Source organism: Anabas testudineus, chromosome 4 (assembly GCF_900324465.2).
Source record: "Anabas testudineus chromosome 4, fAnaTes1.2, whole genome shotgun sequence".
Lineage (NCBI taxonomy): Eukaryota > Metazoa > Chordata > Actinopteri > Anabantiformes > Anabantidae > Anabas > Anabas testudineus.
The window spans coordinates 11,286,329-11,305,957 of NC_046613.1; the positions used below are offsets into that span (position 1 = coordinate 11,286,329).

The 19,629-nt window shown below is 41.5% G+C and overlaps 1 protein-coding gene across 2 annotated transcripts in view; it reads left to right on the top strand.

Moving 5' to 3' along the window:
* The window catches only part of trabd2b (TraB domain containing 2B), a 54,924-nt gene extending 35,591 nt beyond the window's left edge, over positions 1-19,333 (top strand). The window contains exons 4-7 of one of the 2 annotated variants that reach the window (XM_026344784.1): positions 1,419-1,593; positions 14,993-15,089; positions 17,246-17,548; positions 18,531-19,333. In XM_026344784.1, coding sequence (XP_026200569.1) covers positions 1,419-1,593; positions 14,993-15,089; positions 17,246-17,548; positions 18,531-18,765 — 810 coding nt within the window. In that variant the 3' untranslated portion in view covers positions 18,766-19,333. The remainder of the gene's footprint in view (positions 1-1,418; positions 1,594-14,992; positions 15,090-17,245; positions 17,549-18,530) is intronic. The other variant, XM_026344785.1, reaches the window with a different exon arrangement.
* The last annotated feature ends 296 nt before the right edge of the window (positions 19,334-19,629 follow it).

Below are 19,629 nucleotides of genomic sequence, written 5' to 3' on the forward strand. Positions count from 1 at the left end.
AATGAAAATAAATATCCTCTTGTAGATGTGAATTAGCACCTTTCAACTATTATATGAAGCAGACTGCAGGAAGAACAGTCGAGGTAGTGAAAGAAAATGTGTCATGCACAGATTTTGGTTGGATGCTGTTGAGCAGCACCTTGTTCACATGTGGTACAATAAATCCCACCAAGTATTGAGTTTTCAGACACCACGCGCTGACAAACGGATTTATGCTCCATTTACATTCGTTCTACTGCTGTGTCAACTTGTAACTCAGCTTTAGAAAGAGACTGTATGTTTGCACGTGTGTGTTCTTGTCATATCTAAACACAATTCCTGCATATTTTAGGTGAAGTCAGACTCATTTTGTAACATGAAATCACAAAAGCTTCTCTAACATTTCCATCAATATCATTATCAACATTCAATCCAAATTCTATAGTAATCTCTGGATCTTGAGCTATTATAGATGACTGACACTGTCCATATTCAGACCCTGTCAGTAGTGGGGTAAAAACAAAATCAACTCAAAAACTGCACTTACAACACTTGAAGAAAAACTTCAGCCCCCAAATAGTACAAATAGTTAAGAAGTTAAGAAAAGACATCTTTATTACTGTCAGTAAACGGCGTGGCAAAGCATCAGGAGAAAGGGGAACAGTTCAAACAGACGTTCTCTGGTGTATTGGGATTCACAATAATTCATATTTTATTGCACATATTTTAAGGAGGAACTCCAGTTCAGGTATAATGATACAGGATGTGAAAGAAAACACAAAGAAAAAAAAAAAGGACAGGAAAGTGTGTGTTTATGCGTGTTTCTGACTTGGATACTACGACTATGATGCCAAAGCCGTGTTACGCCACTGCGACCTTTGCTCATCTTCGCAGATTAACGGCCTGTTGAATCCGCCGATGCAGCCAAGAGTGGAACTAGGCCAGCATGGTCTGTCACTGCGCTCCGTCTGGCTCTTAATAAATCACACAACAATTATACCGTATATACTGCAGATGCACAGATGCACTTTTCCTTCACGTATACAACAGCTCGGTACCTCTGTGTGCAACGCAACAAGGTTGACACTTGTCTGTCTTCCGTCACTCTCCACTATTCACTGATGCCTTCTCGTTTGAAACCAACCTGTCGAACCGAGCCATGCAGCGGTCATTTTCTGTCAAGCTGTCACATCACAAACACTTGCGGCTGCCAGGTCTCACACTCTTATAGGCTCGCACATTTTGGCAGTTTGTCACAGGCGCCTCCATTCAGTCCTCTTCTTCCCTTCCATCTCGGTTTATTTAACACCCTCCTTCTTTTTCTGTTTGATGCGTTGAATGATTCATGAACCTAATTATTGTGCATTGATTTTTATTCGTTTTTTTACATGAAAGGTTTTCAAGTTCCAATTTTCTGTCTCTTTTTTCTCCTCTCTCAGCTTCCTCACTTCATCAACAGCTCCCTGCCAGCTCATGACCGCATGACGGCCCAACAGATTGACAGCTACTTCCGCCAGGAGCTCATCTATAAACGCAATGAGCGAATGGCTCGCCGTGTATCTGCCCTGCTGCAGAGAAATCCCAATCAGACATACTTCTTTGCTTTTGGTGCAGGTAAGGGAGTCTCAAATAGAATGTGTAGTTTAGGTTCCTTTTATCACCACAGGATGGTGGTTCTAGGACTCTACGTCTAAGTTTACTCTCTAACCTGAACCTCTATTTTGCGTTAAATGAAGTCTGTCCAGACACATTCTGATTGAATCTGAGAGTGTGTGTTTGCATGTAATTCCAAAGTGGAACAGAGAACAGGTTTGCTTTGGCCTGAAACTGTGTTTCTGTCAGCGCTGATGTGTGTTTATGGTGAACAAGTCGCTCTCTTTTTTTGTGTTTGAAAGTAAAACCGGAGAAAAAGCAGGACAATAATAGTGCACAATGGTTCCCAGATCCCTGGCATAAAATTGCAAGTGTATACACACACATGCAGACACACACATGCACAGGAGTCTCAATTACACCCAGCTCCCTCCTCAGATGAAGAAACCATGAGCTGTTTGTTTCAATTAGCATTCCTGGCTAATGCTGCTAATGTTTCCTGAATGGTGTAGCGTGTCCTGAGGGAAGCGTGCACGTGTGTGTGTGTGTGTGTGTGTGTGTGTGTGTGTGTGTGTGTGTATCAACATGCACATGCTTGTTACTGTGTTTGCCCACAAAAACAGGTGGTGGGTGGGAGTCTTCGGTTTAATGTACGACTGGGGTCTGTGTTTGTGCATCTGAAAATGGGTGGTTCCGCCTCTAGGGCGAGCGAATGTGAGTGCGCGTGTAAGTGAGTGTGCCATAGTGTGTGATTGCTGCGGCATGGTTCCTTCCTCTGAGCCGTCTTTAGTCCCACTGCACTTGGTGATGTTTAGACAAGGCCGCCGCTGCACTGTCAAACTATGTGCACGGACCGAGCGCTGTAAGCTGGCATACGTCTTTTGAATGTGATGGAGGAACAAATTTGTGCAGTAATGCGCTGATGATACATCCTTCTCTTGTTACACACTCTGTTTATGAAACAATGAAAATCATGTGAATCTCAGAAAGCCAGCAGACCCGGTCCAAGTCCTTAGGCTAAAAAAAAAAAAAAAAAAAAAAGTATTGAGGAGTTGGAGTGGAGACTAGTGAAAAAGTGAAACAACAGCTCTGTTTCCTATTACAAGTTTTTAGCAATGCTGTTTTGTTTAATACAAGCACAAGGGTGGATTTGATATTTTCTGAGATAGTACAACAGACAGCTCGGAGAGAATGTTTTAGCTTTTTGAAAACACAGCGTTATTTTTAAGACAGAGCTTGGGGCTGCATTATTGTTATATTGTGTTATGTTTTTTTGTTTTATAAGGTGGCATATATACAGTATATATATATATATATATACTATATAGCCAAGAAATCTAAATATGTCGCTGTGTGTCTGAGTTAGCTTACATTAAGCAAGACTACCTGCAGTCCGCTGAAGCATTGGAAGAGATTGTGAAAAGATGATATGCAACAGTATTCAAATCTCTCTGCTGATTATATTGTGTGATTTTTTGTCTTTTGGGAAACTCAACAGGGATTCTGTCCTCCACATGCCGGACGCTCTAATGCGGCCTCAAGTTTTCCAGGGTGGCCCCTGTTAAATATTTGCCCTTCAGTAGGGCAGCTCTGCGTAAGCTTCCCCTGTGTGTCCTACCTGGCCTTGCGTGTCGGGTCACGTAAAGGCTGCAGCATTGTGTGCGAGTGAACTGACAGCTAGTGTGAAGTGATAAGAACCAGTACAGCTAGAGCCTGCTGGGTACACAAATTCACACACATGCATTCACTTGGACTCATATGGAAACATATATACTGTATTTTTGCAGCTATGTGTGCACGCTTTATGATGTGAATAAACAGGACAGAAAATCACTCACACAGTAAACACAGACGTCTCAGTAAAAGCATCAGGAAAGCAGAGCAGATCGATCTATGACAGTAACACTTATGCACGTTAAAATTGCAGGTAAAATATTTTGTGGCACGCTTTCAATTTTGCACTTACAAATCTGGGTGTAATTAGTGGGCTATTTACAGACACTTGCAGCTAATTGTGCAACTAGTCTGCTAGGTTCATGAAAGGTGAACTTCAAAGGTAAAAAGGAAATGAAAAACACGAGTGCTAAACAAGAAACATACGGTAGATTTAATATTAATAATATTTTGTTCATATTTAAGGGCATTCCAGAAATAATGCAGTGACCATAAAACTACTGCAGTGGAAGACATTACACAAACATAGTGAAAATAAATGCAGGTTTTTGTGTCTGTTTAATAAACAGCAAACATGTCTTGATGCAGATTGACTCGAAAACTTTTGGCCTTATAAATAATAATAAAATCCTTCTCTTCTCCTTCTTCCTCATCTCTTGTTTCCGCCTTTAGGATGCTGACTCGTGTCTTTATAGTCCTCTAACTTTCCCTCCTGGTCCCAGTTTCCCACTGGCCATAACAAGCTATGAAATTTTATCATCTGAAGATGCCAGGACATATTAAGTGACAGACTAGTCTCCTTGAAATCTGACTGTGAGTCTAACTGTCTTGTGAATCATGATTTGTTTTTTGTTTTTTTGGAGTAGCTCTGGAAGTAGACAGACGCTCTGCTTATAGTCAGATTACAATCTAACCACAAAGCGTATTTTGATTAATGAAGAGACATAAAGACAACAGGAGGTGTGAACGTTGGGATTATGATTATCCAGACATACAGTATTCTAAAATAAATACAGCCTGGGGAGATATATTACAGCCATGCTCAGGCCAAATGTGGGAGTACAATAATGCGATCACACAAAATCCAATCTTTACAGTCAGATCTCACATTAGCATGACGTGTGTGACTGCAGGCAAAAGGCCTTGTTGTATATTGCTTACTCTTGTGGATTGAAAATCTTTATAACGCGGGATACAGCTGCTGTTTATCTGACAGGTCCATCTGTTTTTATAATTCTCATTTTTTTAATCTCACCGTGTGAGGGTCAAGTAGCTGTTTTTGTGTTTATCAGGTTGCATTTCTGCCATACAACAGAACCACAGCCTGAACCGTGTCCAGAGCGCGGAAGGAAAACAGAACTGCTGGAATAGAGCTGGGCCAGCACTTAAGAGCCACTGATGTTGTGGTCCAATCCATACGTTTTTTTCACAGGGTAATTAAACTATACGACGTGTGTATAAAATGGTTCAGGCAGGAAATTCATCTCTGCCCCGTTCAGCACCTTACATCCCAGCCTCTTCCCCCTTTCCTGTCACTGTACACCAACATCCCCCTGCAGCATAAGAGCTTTTATGTACAAAATGTATGCGTTCTCTTTTTCTCTGCCCTTTTTTTCTGCATGCTGCACACATGTGCATGCACACGCACGTTGTTGCAGACTACGTCTATCAAACAGACCTTTTATTTTCTTTACTTTCACCAACAGGTTATTAATACAAATTGTGCAGGTAAAAGAGCTCCAGCAGACGTAATTGAATTACACCATGCAGTATAAAAGACTGACTGAGCAGAATTACCCTCTCACCGGAGGCCTGCTGCTGGGCAAACGTTTTATGATGTACTGTAGAGGATCCACAGCAGCAACTCAGTCAGCGTGAGTCTCCGTCTCACTTATTTCAATCAGATATTAGTATAGTTTGAGAAGTTAAATGTATCTTTAGTGAGTTTATATTACAGCAAGGTTAATGTACAGATTCAAGGAGGAAACTTCATAAGAATTTGTTTTTAAAAATCATTCATCATCATCATCATATGCAGCAAGCAGTGATGCACTGTGTGTTCTCATAGTGTTCGTGTCCAGCATGGCCAGGATTACATTTTTCTCAACGCTGACCACTGTCTACAGTGTTACTGTTGTGGATGTAGTCGCTCATTTAAAACTCACCCCGTCCGCTAAATGTAAAGGCTTACCCACTTGCTGGTAGGTTATCTTAGCATAACATCTGAAACAGAGGAAAAACAACTATTTTCTTTTTTGTGGCTGCTGTGTGACTTTCCCTCTGTCTCCTCGCAGTCTCTCCTCCTGTTCCTGTGTATCATTGTGGTCGCTGCTGTTCACTATTACTATCAGTATTATGTAATAGGAACCAATCACAGGCACCCGCTACGGCATGACGTAGCGTTCTTCTTGAGGCCAAGTGAACGCATCACAGTTTCCCCTTGGACAGAGTGACACAGCAACTCCAGATGATAGCAGTAAAGGGAAAAGCATGCTGGCAGACATGTTGTACACACATTGGACACTTGTTCTGTTGCTATTGTAAACAGATACAAGCTCTAATATGTTTTTGGTTTTTTTTTTTTTCCATTACCCGCACAGCAAAATATACTCTCTGCATCACGCTCTCTTAGAATCCCACAAAAACAAAAAAACAAATTTTTTTTCATGCACAGTTTGTCATTTGTGCCGTGGAGTGGAGAAGGGCTGCGAGGGCAGGGAGTGTGTTGTTGGAGCTCTGTGGTGTGCTTCAGCAGGTTTTCATTTGCCAGTTCTCTGGCTGCCACTGCCCGTCCTTATTGAAAACATCCCATGGAATTTCCTGACACTGCCACGGCCCCAGACACCACTTCACACACGAACACGCTTGCGAGTGTGTTTGTGGATGTTTGCTAACACAAAGTCATATGATCTGCAGAGATATTTATCACCAAATGAAGTAGTTACTGTCAAAAAATACACATGTAGTGTTGTTTGTTTTGACGTTTGAGCCTCTTTGGATCAGTGTGCTGAAAGTGGATTTTTGTGTGTATGTTGTGCAGCGCAGGCCTATAATAGCTCATTGTGCAGCCAGAGCGGGACCATGTGTTTTGCAGTTGCTTGTGGTGTTGTGGTGTTGAAGTGATGACTGAGGGAGAGAGCCTGCCTGGCGTGCATGTCACTGTGTCTCTGTGGCTCTTCCTCTCTTAGTGCTTTCCTCAGCCTTTTTCCTTGTCTGTCTGTCTCTCGCTCGTCTCCACTCCAGTCTAGCACTTCTTTCTACCTTTCTCTCTGTATCGTTTGCAAGTCTGTCTGCCTTTAGCTGCTGTGTCTCTGTCTTTACCATGCTGCTGCCTCACCCTTTATCAAACTGCTGACATCCCTCACTGCTGTCTGTCTCTTTCTTTTCTACTTCATGTATTAATTTTATGAAGAGATGGAGATATCACTGTATTTCAGACAGTCCTCTGTCCTCTGTCATCTTCTGCTTGGCAGTGAAGACAGGCAGAAATAGAGAGATATTAGTGCTTTCCTACTGACAGTTAGGGCTTAGTACACATTTAAATGTATTTTTAACAGGAGTGTGGTTTGGCGAAAAGCCCAGTGCTGTTTGCTGCAGGGTGGTGCAGCGTGTGTGTCACTGGATAGCATCTAGTGCTTTGTTCCAATGCAGGACTGCTTTATTCCTCATCACTGAAAAAACTCACTTAATATAAATAAAATGTACTTATTACTATTATAAAGAATAAAAGTTCACAATGCCATCTGTATGAAGATTACTCACTTTTGGTAAATGTCTTTACTTTAAATTATTTTTAGCAGCAATAATTTCTGAAATATATAAACAATAAAAATATAGATAGATAAAAATATTTGCTAATTATTTCAACATACATTGCATTTCAAAAGAAGGCCATAAAGTATAGAAGGCCTTCATTAGGCCACATTATAAAAACAACAGGAGATGAGGCTTTGGCTTGAGGGTTGACATAAAGAAAAAATTAGTAAAAGTTTTAAAATGTCTTTCAACAGCGGGGCTGAACTCACATCAATATGATTTTCACTTACACCCTGATCTGTTGTTCTTGTCTCCAAGTATTATACTGTATCAAAGCTAAAAGTAATTTGCTCTAAATAAATAAAATAAAATAAAAATAATCTACTGCATCCAACACAGATCTGGAATAATGCTTTTCAAATATTTAGTTAAAGTCTTAAAACCAGTCAAACAGGCAGTCTGGAAGACTACATATTAAATCTGTCATTTTTGATCAACAGCTAAAGATGCTAACAGCTCTAGATGAAGAATAAAATGTTAACTTTGTATTTACCCCTTATCTGTAATAAACATCAGTGACAGAAAAACCAGACCTTAGTTGACACAAAATGGAAAACATTTCAGACAGACAACTTCCCACTACTTAGTCAGGAAGAAGTTATACTCAAAGGCAAGGTGCTAATTCTCCACAGGGGTTTGAGCAAGGCCCACATTACTATTTTTGAAAAATGCCTAACATACTACTGGGGCCAAACATTTAAAATGAAAGGGATACAGTTATTCACACTGGCACACAATATGTTGTTATTGCACTGTGATTAGGTTTGCATCTTTGCATTATTACTGCAATGAACCATTGTAAAAACAGCAAATAGTCCTAATCCAAACCATAAAGGAAAAAATATAATGTGGCATAAAAATCTAATTTCAGGCACTCAACTGGATGTTCAAAGGTAAAAAGGTCTTTATGGAATAAGGGCTAACATATTAAAAGATACATGTCTTTTAATGTGTTAGAATATAGCCTGAATGGAGGGAATCGACTCTGGGGTAGGCGGTTTGAGACCTGATTCCTCCTGGTCATATGTCAAAGTTTCCCTGTACAAGACACTGAACCCACAAGATGTCCAAAAAAAGACTCCAGCAACTGAGGTTGCACGCGCTAGCGCTGATCCCAAGCTCTTGCAACAGTTGTATACGGACGGACGTCCAGGATAAGAAATCTGTGCCAAATCAACGTGAGGGCCTTTATCCATGGTGGTGATCCCCATGGGACAGATAAAAAAAAAAAACATAAAAAAATACATACAACACTTAATAAAGCATAATCTAACAACATGAATGACATAACTGTTCACAACGTAGCAATAATTTCAAAACAATGACCTACATGCACTATATCGACTATAGAAAAGGGCAAAGGTCAGGTCCTTTATTTAGCCTGGCTACCTGCTGGCGTCAAGGCTATAGAAGCGCCCATGCACATGGCTCACGGGATATGTTTTCTCGGGTGTTCCTGTGTCAGACAAACATGGACAGCGACCGGCCGCTTGTAGTTTTCATGAACAGTGAAATTTGCACTGAAAAAAAGAATAAACAACATGTTGATTTCAGGGTTTTCAGATCCTGGATGGAGATGTGTAGAAAGCATGGACTATAGAGGCTATGAAGAAAAAAGGGCCATCATTCTTTACTGTGTCTTTATCTCACACGTCATGTCTTTCAAATCTTCCTCGGTATCAGGGGTCGAGAAAAGTGCATTTGCACATCAACTCATGCTGCATCATCTTCGTATTTAGGCTACAGCTTGGCAAAAATACTGGCACTTGTGGGCAGCAGATTTTTTTCCCTGACACTAATTAAAGGGATACCCTTCCTATTTTTAAATACTCCAGGGTACTGTAAGAACACCCAACCCTAATTCACACTATTTGTGGAAATATAAATAATAGTAATAATTATAATCAGCCCCATATGTTCAAGTTTGAAGTTGAGACACACACACACCTTTCAACTACTGTAGCAACACAATTAGCTCTATTGCTGTACCCAAGTAAGGTTATGTCTTCTTATGATTGTTAAGAAATGTAACTTTGTAAGTTTGCTTTAGTTACAGCTCTGCTAACACCGCGGCAGTGGTTGGATTGGATCGGATCACTCTCATTAAATCTCTGAACTGCTCATTAGCTTGTTCAGAGATTCAAAGACGCATTATCAAGGTTGGTGTAAATCATATCCTGATTCAATTTTACGAATGAAAACCAGTTGGCTTCTATATCCTGGTAAACAGCTGCTGTGAAACATTAGTCAATACCAGCTCTGATATGGACACACTCACGTAAAGGCTTCACTCATCTCAGAGCTCATGCCTAGCGGGCAGAATGTCTCTGTAACACTCACTCCACCACTACTTTTTCCAATTTCCTTTAGTTTCTTTACCTCTTTCTGACCAACAGGAGAGCTCACACAGCCTAAATATTTAAATGTGGGGAATCACTTTAATGCTACTGAACCACTGAGTCCTCCATCCAGTCTTTCTGTCAGGCCCAGCCCTTGCAGCAGTCTGCCTTGGATCAGATACCCTTAACAATTGTGATGTCTGTATTTGACTAGAACGTCAACCAGAGCTTTGACGTGCATAAAGCGTCAACAGCTGTCACTCATAACACGTCAGTGTGGTGTGGGGAGATGGATGGATGTCTCAGCACATACATGGGAAGTGAAGTCATTATGGAGATGAGGAATGAGTCAGAGGTATGGGAGGGGTGAGGAGTGGAGGAGACTCCACATTGCCATAATTTCCTTTCAATAAACCAAGAGTCAGGCTGAGAGGTTCGATTTACCATGCTGCCATTTTAGATTTACACATTAAGTGAAAGTGCTGCTCTGTTTTCAAGGCAGCGGTTCAACTATTTCTGAAGCACCATGGGTAGTTGTTTCTCTGGCTCCGCTCTGTTAATCCAAGGGCTGCTATGTGATTTATAGGGGGATCCCAGTACTGTAAAACTCTAAATGGAAATGCACAGCAAGGTGCGGGGATGCTGGGCTTATTAAAATCTTTGTTGCATTACTCATTTGTTGTTTCGGAGAAAGACTGGAAGGGCTATGGAGGATGAGTTAGAGAGAGGGAAGGCAAGCATATACATATGTGGGAGCGTTTGCTGTTGAAAGCAAACAACATGACGTAGGTTGAAGCTTTACTTATATGTCAAAACACAATATGAGGGAAAATTTTTTGGAAGAAATGTGTTCATCCATCATTGTAATTCAGCAAAGCCTAATGGCTAATAGCGGTTTAACACCTTGCGTGCTAGTTTTTCCTTTAATTTGTCACTCTTTTGACATCTACACCGCTACTACCGCTTCACATACAGTAGATTCAAAAACAACATGGACATGAGAGGAATTTTCCCCACGGTCTAAGTCAGCGTACACACCAACACTGGAACACATCTTCAAACAAATCTAAAGAGGAACCCGCCCTTGTCGGGTGTAAAGTAGCGGGGTGGATTTTTATTCTTCCTCTACTTCGTTTCTATCCTCATTCTTGTTTTCCCCCATCGTCCCATCACTCTTTCATCTCTTGTTCAAATGGCTAGGAGGCAACAGCTTGTGTTTGTTTGGACCATCATGTAGCAACAGTTCCCAGCATGCTTTCTGGCTGGATGGAGAGTGTACGTCAATGTAAACCTCGCCTTCTGATCAGGCTCTCCATCTTTCCTCGCTCTCCTCCACCTCCGGTCATGTCCTCAGTCCACGCTCCATATCCATTTTCTTTCTCCCTCCTTTTATTCACTCAATCTACCGCTAAATTGCCTATTTATTCTGTCCACCCTCTTGCAGTCTGTCCTCCTTTGTTACTGTTTGTGCTCTGTTTGTGCAATTTTCATATGAGGTGGTCTACTTGCAAGCCCTGTGGGATTTTTTAACAACTACAACATATCAGTTGATGCATTGTTTAAACAGTGTAATTGCAAACACATTTGTTTTCACAAAAAACTGAAAAATATCATAATTCTCTTCCTGTGTGATTTTTTCATTCTTGGATCAATCGTCTGTGCCTAACTGCTCGCAGCTCATTTTTCTCTCCTTTCAGCATTACCACCACGTGCCTTTGCATTTTCATGATTGCTCAGAAGGATGTAGAAAGGGAATAATTGGGCCGGGATGAATAGAAGAAGCAGACAGGTCAAGGAGTGCGGCCAATGGTGGGTGTGGGAAAAGAGGTGCTGACATGGCGGGAGTGGAGCTTGGGTGGCAACCAGAAAGACTTTCTGTAACACCTCTTTTTGCAACACACACTACTGCAATAGACAGAAAGGCAAACAAATAGCGGATGGAAGACAGAACCGCAGTGACACCCAGACGACCAGCAATGCTTTATGAAGACATGATTGAGTCTGGAAAAGCAGACAGATAAAGAGATAGGCCTGAGACAAGAGCTGGCTGGAGTAAACACAGACAGAAAGAGGGAGAAGTGGAGTACATTAAGTTGCTACTGGAAGTGGAAATCAGGATGGAAAGGTTATTAAACAAAGGACTAGCCGGGTCATTAACTCTGCTCTCTGGAGTCGCAGGAGGGGAAACACCCTGTAAGGTAGCACACTGCAAAAAGTTAGGGCTGGTTCTACTTAAAACTGAAACACTAGTTAACATTTTTCTTTAGGAAACTATATATTTAAGTCATATCTGCTTCAATAAAGTGTTGACAACAGACTGGCACGAAGAGGGGATTGTTGGGTGATGTGTAAAAGTGGTTGTGAATAGTTTAAAGCCACAAGACCACATGCTACGTTGTTTCTGCCACGGCCTCAGTCTGAGTCCCCGATCATTTAGCAGATTAAAAACTATGATGATGAAGACTGAAGCAATTCCATACTACATATTATATTTAGCACTTGAACTCTGACTGCACTGTTGACGAATGTCCCGCTAAACTACTGTTCCATTATTGTCCCATCAAGTACACTGTTTCCAAGAAATACATTTATATACTGCAAATTAGTTTTCCCAAATATGTTTTGAGAAAAAATGTAATTGGTTCCTAAAAACTATAAAAGCTATATCTTACAACAGTCTCTAAAGAGACATTGATTGTTGTATGAAAGGTCACAGATTGCTGCTATAAATAACTAAGTATGAATTTTACAGATAGCAGCAGGGGAGCAATGAGCAGTCAGCTGATCTCTCATTACTTCATTGCTAATGGAGCTGTTTGTTGGGCCTGCTCTCTGCTTCAGAAGCACCACATTGTTTACTGTCTGGATACGCCACAAACAAACAGGCTAACCCGGCTTCCCACACACACACACACACACACACACACGCAACCATCTGTATGGAAAAAGCTACAGTGCTAAGTCACTCACCCACACACAAGGATGAACCACAAAAATACACAGAAACAAACAATACGCATGCAAATGTTTTCAGATGAAAAGCTAGCGGATAAACTTTTTCCAAAACACCAGATTTTAAGGAACTCTGAGAAACATTTTTGTTTGTTTGACAAATTGTGCCAACTCATGAGAACTGCGCAGTCCCTCAATTCAAGTTTAAACTTGGAAATTACCATAATTTGAGGGGTGGCTGAGGATGACAGCGTGTTTATGTGTGTGAGCGTACACGTGTGCACAAGTGTATGTTTATGTGAGGCGTATTCGTGTCTTTTCTTTAGCTCTGTGTTGCAGACAATAGTGTTTGTCTTGCTGGACTGTTTGTGTGTACAGTAGGTTGTTTAAGGAGTGGGTGCAGGGACCTGTAAACAACAAATGGAGTTTGTGCTGAAAGGAACACTCAGATTTAATGTTTTACGAATGGCAGATTTACAGCAGGTGTGTCTCAGAAATGAAAACCATGCGATCATCTGCAATAAACAATCACGTACACACACACGAGAATGGCTCTGTGCGTGTGTGTGTGTGTGTGTGTGTGTAATGCATGACAGCAGAGCAGAGCGAATCGGTCAGTTCATCAAACAGACAGCTTGACCTCACACCCACAGAACACACAGGAGGCGTTCTTCTCTGCCCCCGGCCTGGTGAAATTAATGAAATAGCTGCTTGACACAGACATGAGGGCGGTTGAATCTGTCAGCATGCAGCCACTGAATGAGGTGACTTTAACTCCAGTGTGGTGTTACGGGAAAGGGATGAAAGAGAGAGGGGAAGAATTCTGCAGGTATTTTTGTAGTTTCTTTTTTGATTATACAGTTTGGCAGTAATTTAATCAAATATAACAATCTTTAACCTTTTTATAGGCTACTACTTGCTGCATAACAGTAGAGTCTATCTTTTCTCTCCAAGCATGGCATCGCAAAACGGCTACTTTTGCCAAATATGGAGGCATCTGAAGTGGAATAAATAGCAGTCATACCAGCAGCTCTGTAAGGTTTTACTTACATACAGCAGTGCTTTGAATGACATGCTGAGGTCAGATGCTAACATGCTCACAATGACAGTGCTGACATTCGGATGTTAAGCAGGTAAAGTTAAGCAGGATTTATAGTGTTTCCAAACTGCAGGTCAAACAGTTGGATAGCATCAGAAACCCCCTCACCTCACACCATTCTGACATCGGATTGCAGGAGCTGAAGAGTGGATTTGCGCCCTTAACTGTGTTCTTAGTCTCAGTTTAATGGTATTATAATTATATTTGTAGGTATTAGGTTATAAACTAAACCAACTTAAACTGATGATTGTCTAAATGAAAAGTGATAAAAGCCATTCACAAGAATGTGTGTTTACATGCCAATTCATCCAAATGATGATGCCAGGCACAAAAAAAAACATGACTGGCCACCTCTGGGTGTAACGTCCACCAACAATTTGATCCCCGTGTTATTCATTTATAATTTTCTCGATCTTTAGGGAATCCTAGAGAAAAGGTCATGCCCATCAGTAGAGTTCATCATCTTGGCACCATGAATGTCTTGGAAACTTCTCTGACCCTGAAAAGAAATAAAGATGAGAAGCACATCCTCACTTCTGTCCTTGTTAGGATATTTTGTCTGCATAAATATAACAAAACAAGAACACACACACACACAAATACATTCTTTCGCCCAGACAAAAACTCACACTCTCCCCACTGTGTAATCCCATCTGATCTCGCCGACATTGTGTTGTTAGAAGCCTCCCCTCACTCTGCAGCATCTCCCAGCGCTGCCTTTGAACTCGGCTGCCAAGAAAGTGTAACACCGCGTGCCTCTTTCTTTGACTTTCTGGAATGATCAGGAACATATAATGATAAAATTGGCAGGGGGTGAGGAGCTGAGTGGTTGCAGAGGGCACTGACAAAAAGTGAGCAAGAAGCTTGAATATTGTCATCGTGTTCTTAATAAGCCGCAGAAGAGAGCTGAAGTGTGTGAGTGTTTGAATTCCTATGTGTGTGCGGATTTTTGCATGTGCAGGTTTGTGTATGTGTGTGAGGCCAAATGCGAATTCTTTTGTTATGCTGTGTGTGTGTGTGTGTGTGTGTCTGTGTGTAGCAAGGGTGATGTCAGGCTACAAACCAGCTTATTGCTGGGTTGAGTGACGCGCGGGATTATCGGCTGATGGGAGAAATTTAAAAAAGCTTTCATCAGCGTGGGGCTGGAGCCTGCATGTTTGATGTCAGACTAAAGGAATCATACACAAGGTGAAAGAAAGAGAGAGAGGGGAGGGAGGAGATTGAGTGCCGACAATACGGGCTCATTACAGAGCACCAAGTGGGTCCAGTAGAGAAGAGGAGTGAACTTTGATTTGAACAGTCAGACAGAGTGCCTTTGTGTACATCACATGTCAGGGCAATCCGTCCAACAGCTGTTGAGAAATTTTTAATCCAATGCTGTTGAGGTATCTCAGTTTAACCCACCACTAAACCTCTGGTCTTTAGAATTCAGTTATGTTAATGAAACATATTGCAGATAGTAACTAAACAGAACGACCAAAAATAAGCTGGACAATGACTCAACTCTCTCTTTTTTCTATTAAATTGTCGCTTCTGTTAGGTCACTTCCTGGGGAACCACAGCGTGCTGGACATCCTCAGACAGGAAGGCTACGAGATCGTCCACATGCCCTCTGATCACCAAGAACCAGTCACAGAGTGAGTAAGAACGAGAGTGTACAGATACAGAAGACGAAACCATATCATTTGATTCAAGTACTGTGGTTACAACTAGACAAACAAAAAATGTGTTATTGGAAAACAGCAAAAGTAGATGATTGCATGGTAACTCTTCAGAAATGTGATTGTTTGACATCATGGAAACTGCCAGAGCCATTAATGATGAAACATATTTTAATGTGTTGGAACCTAAATAATTCCAGCGTGTGTAAATTATGAGTTTTGGAGGATTCAGGTTGTGAGCAGGTAATCAGTCACAGGTTGAACCATGAGAGTGTGCAAACCTGACAAGATAATGAACGGAAAAATACAAGAACAGTGTGATTATGTACTAACATCATTCTGATGATGTTATGGTAATATGGCCTGAAAGAGAATATTTGTGTACTCAGTTTTTTTGGCAGGCATGCAGATACATGTGGACATACATCAGACAAAGAAAGAGAGAATATATTGTCCTTACACAACCTGTTCACATCCATCTTGTTCTCTCTAGGGTTGAAGCATTTAACCTCTTTAGATTTATTAAATTGTGCTCTGTAACAAATATAGCTCAGCTATGCAGCAATCCTTTGATTCCTCATAAACTCCCTCACCTTTCTCCTCTCCTCCCTCCCTCTCCTCCCTCGCCTGCAAAAGGCGATCTGCCAGTTGTAGTTCTGCATGTTCTCACCAGCCACTGGTACCACAGTCAACACAAACACGCTCACATGTATATGCATGGTAAGCAAAGTGATGCACACTGCCAAAGAGAAGGGGCAGCACAGTTGCACACACTCGAATTTGCACACCTCACACAGAGGCTTGGCTTATATCCTGAAACACGTCTTCACTAAGGTTTGTGTATGTGCAACCCCCCCATCCATTGGCACAGAGCAGCTCTTCTCTCACCTAGGGGGCTGATTCGCAAGCCCATAAAACAGTAGAGTGAAAATGGAAAAACAGGGCACAAAAAGAGGACTCTCTTAATAAAAAAGTGAAAAACATGCTCATCCAGCCAAGACCTTAAGAAAATTCCAACTGCACATTGCAGCTGTAAACGTAGCTTCCCTATCTCCCTCCACCATGTTTGCAGAGCTGTGGTCTTCAGCCAGTGGTTCTGGTTTAAAAGCTGACAAGTGGACTGACTTACTGTGGTCAGAAAACACTCCTAGTAGCTGCACTCATATACAACCACACTACTACACACTTAACCGTGCGCACAGACACTTTGAGCTCCCTGATACAAGGTGACATGACAGGTGAGGAAAATCACCACAAGGCTGTATGAAAGGTGTTTAGGAAAGCTGCAAGCGTAAGACCTGGAGTGTTTCGACGTAACTGGCAAAGGTTTTGAAAGAGTGATTATATGACTGACAGACGGAGCAGACTTGAGCTGGGTTTGGCTCCACAGTAGCTTGACGGCAGGCCAGAAACCATCATCACTCTGACCGAGCCATCAAGACCTGGACGAGGGAGTTTTGAAGCCTGTAAAAGCAGACGTGCAGACCATCAGATTTATGATGAACAGAGAGGAAGAATGAGTTATGCGTGAGCAGTGGAAATCACGATTAAGATCCACTCCATAATCCATCATATCACGCTGGGTAACAAGATACGAGAGTTTGACATCAGCATAGCGAATCCGGCATTTTTACTCTCCGCTGCTTGTTTCAGTGTAACTTCCTTAACTGAACAGTAGGTTCGTTTCAAGTGCTCTACACAAACTCATATGTGAGCCACACTGACAGTAAAAGAAAGTATGAGTAATGGGTGAAAGTAACAGAAGTGTGGCAAAAGATTTCAAGGAGAGGCGAGTGATTCTGGGTGGTCCGCTTGTAGCAACAGTATGGCCTCAAGAGTTACAACTTCCTCTAATGTTGCTTGCTGTGTATTTCTGCCACTCAGTACAGCATTTATAGTGCAAGAAATCCTTTGTGGTATTCGTGTCCTTGATTGAAGGTGAAGTAAGTGGAAAGCAACAGAGTGGTCAGAAACCGAATCTACCGACAGCAAGTTTGAAATCTTAGAGAAGTGAAACAGCCCTAATATACACAAAAATGCTTTTCAGGTGGAAGGCTTCAGTTTGCCTTAGATTTATATGAATTAGTATAAAATGACTCCATGTCTTTTACATTCTTCTTTTCCTTTTCCAGCAGTAAACCAGCTAAAGAATCTGCAGCGGGATCCAGCGAGGAGAGCCCTGACTCTAGCACAGCCTCTCCCACCAGCTGGCCCACCAGTCCAACAGAGATGGAGATGGAGATGGAGATGGAGCTGGAGCTGGAGGACCCACAGAACATCCCCGGCCTTGGAGAGGAGGAGCTACCTCACATGCTGCTCCCTGACAGCCTGAGCCAGCTGGAGGAATTTGGACGACACAAAAGGCCTCGCAAAGCTCACCACGGCCAAGGGAGACCGCGCCTCTTCAGTGACCTGTGGGTTCGCATCGGGGATGGGTGAGATATCCTTTATGGCTATTTGACTGTAGGGATTTTCAGCTCCATAAAGTAACTTATAGTATTGTTACATTTTTTTCAGTAGCTGGAGTGATGCTTCAATTAGATTAGATAAAGAAAACTTTACTTCACAAATATTTAATATAAATCTGTGTATGTCAGAAGAAATGAAAGACATATATCATTCACGTTATAAGGTCATAAGTATATTTTAAAGCGCTACTATCGAAAAAAGTAATGACCTTGATTTAACTAAGCAAATAGGTAAGATTTGGATTGGATCATTACTGCATGGAACAAGTTATTTAACTGTAACTAATGCAGTGAGTAGCTTCTCATCTCTTAAACAGTCACGTCGGAAGACACATCCTGCAGTCGTGGAAAAAATTTTAATCTGTTTCAAAAGGTTCTAATTATTGTCATTAAGCAAAGAAAACATCTAAGGAGATTGATGAAACTACTAAAACTGGGTTAAGAACTGTCCAGTGGAAGAAGGTCATGGGGTCTGATGAGTCCCGTGATGGACACATCAGGGTAAGAAGAGAGGCAGGTGAAGTGATGCACCCATCATGCTAATGCCTACTGTACAAGCCTGTGGGGGCAGTGCTATGATCTGGGGTTGCTGCAGTTTGTCAGGTCTAGGTTCAGTAACGTTATGTGTCCAAAGAATGAGGTCAGCTGACTACCTGAATATACTGAATGACCAGGTTATTCCATCAATTGATTTCTTGGCATATTTCATGATGACAATACCAGGATTCATCTGGGTCAAATTGTGAAAGAGTGCATCTGGGAGCATGACACATCATTTTCACATGACCTTAACCCCACTGAGAATCTTTGGGTTGTGTTGAAGAAGGCTTATCATTTGCCTTTTTACGTGGTTGTTACATTAAGAAAGTTAAAGTATATTAATTAACACAGTTAGCGAACTGATCTCCAATCAGCTAATGTCTAATTTCTTATGCCCTACTTTCTCCAGGACTACCCCACCACCTAATATAAGGATAATCAACGGCTATGTGACGGTGGAGCCTCCGCTGACCCATCAAGAGCAGCACAGACGGATGGAGACGTACGCCACGGAGCACCACCCCAGCGCACCCTCCTCCACTCTACCTAACCCAAGCTCAGCTCAGCCAGCCTTGGTCCACAGCACTCTCACACTGTCTTGTCTTTTAACCTGGCTATTATCACACATCCTCTTCACTTGCTGACCACAAGACAACCGTTATCTCACAAACACTCAGACACTACTGCGTCCATATCAGAGCAGTGGAATGTACCTGATAAGCAAGGACTGAACATCAACCCGTGCAGAGAAGAGGTGGAGGAATGTTTATGTCTGGACATGACGTCCTGAGGCAGGACAGTCCTGCTGTCGGCCCTGACCACATGGATGGCTCAGCACTAGCCTGCCGAAAGCCAAGGAAAACTTCAAAATGGGTGTCAAGTCTGAAAATGTGTGGAATAAGCTCTCAGCCATGACACAAACACTGACTGGATTGTCTTGAACTGTAAACAGTCAAGTCTTCAAACCTCATGAAAGTATTACGATAGAATAACAAACACGTAGCACAAAGAAGACCTTTATTTCTGAGAGTTTGTGTGGTAGAGTCGTCGACCTAATGAAAGCTGTAATATTGTATAAAAAAATAAGACTGACAATAATTATGAGAAAAGAACATACTAATAATGGTCATAACTCTGTTATAAATGAGTTAAATGTATACAGTGACACAAAACTGTGTAGCAGTTGGAGCGTTTGGTTTCCACTTTTGTAAATTGTGCATTTTGTTCATAAAGAAATATTGTATATTTATTATTTCTGGAAGAAATATTATATTTTCTTGCTTTTTGAAGATAAATGAAATAAATAACATTTGAAAACTAATGTGTATCAAGGCTGCTTTGTTTCCACAGGACAGATCATTTGGGCTAAACACAAAAGTTAGTAACAAAGAATTACAAATTACAAGTTACTGTAGTTTAATATTTTGTTTATTGAAACATGCAAATGTTGTATATAACACATATCAATGAATGACATACTGTAAATAGAAGTTACAAGTAAAAACAAA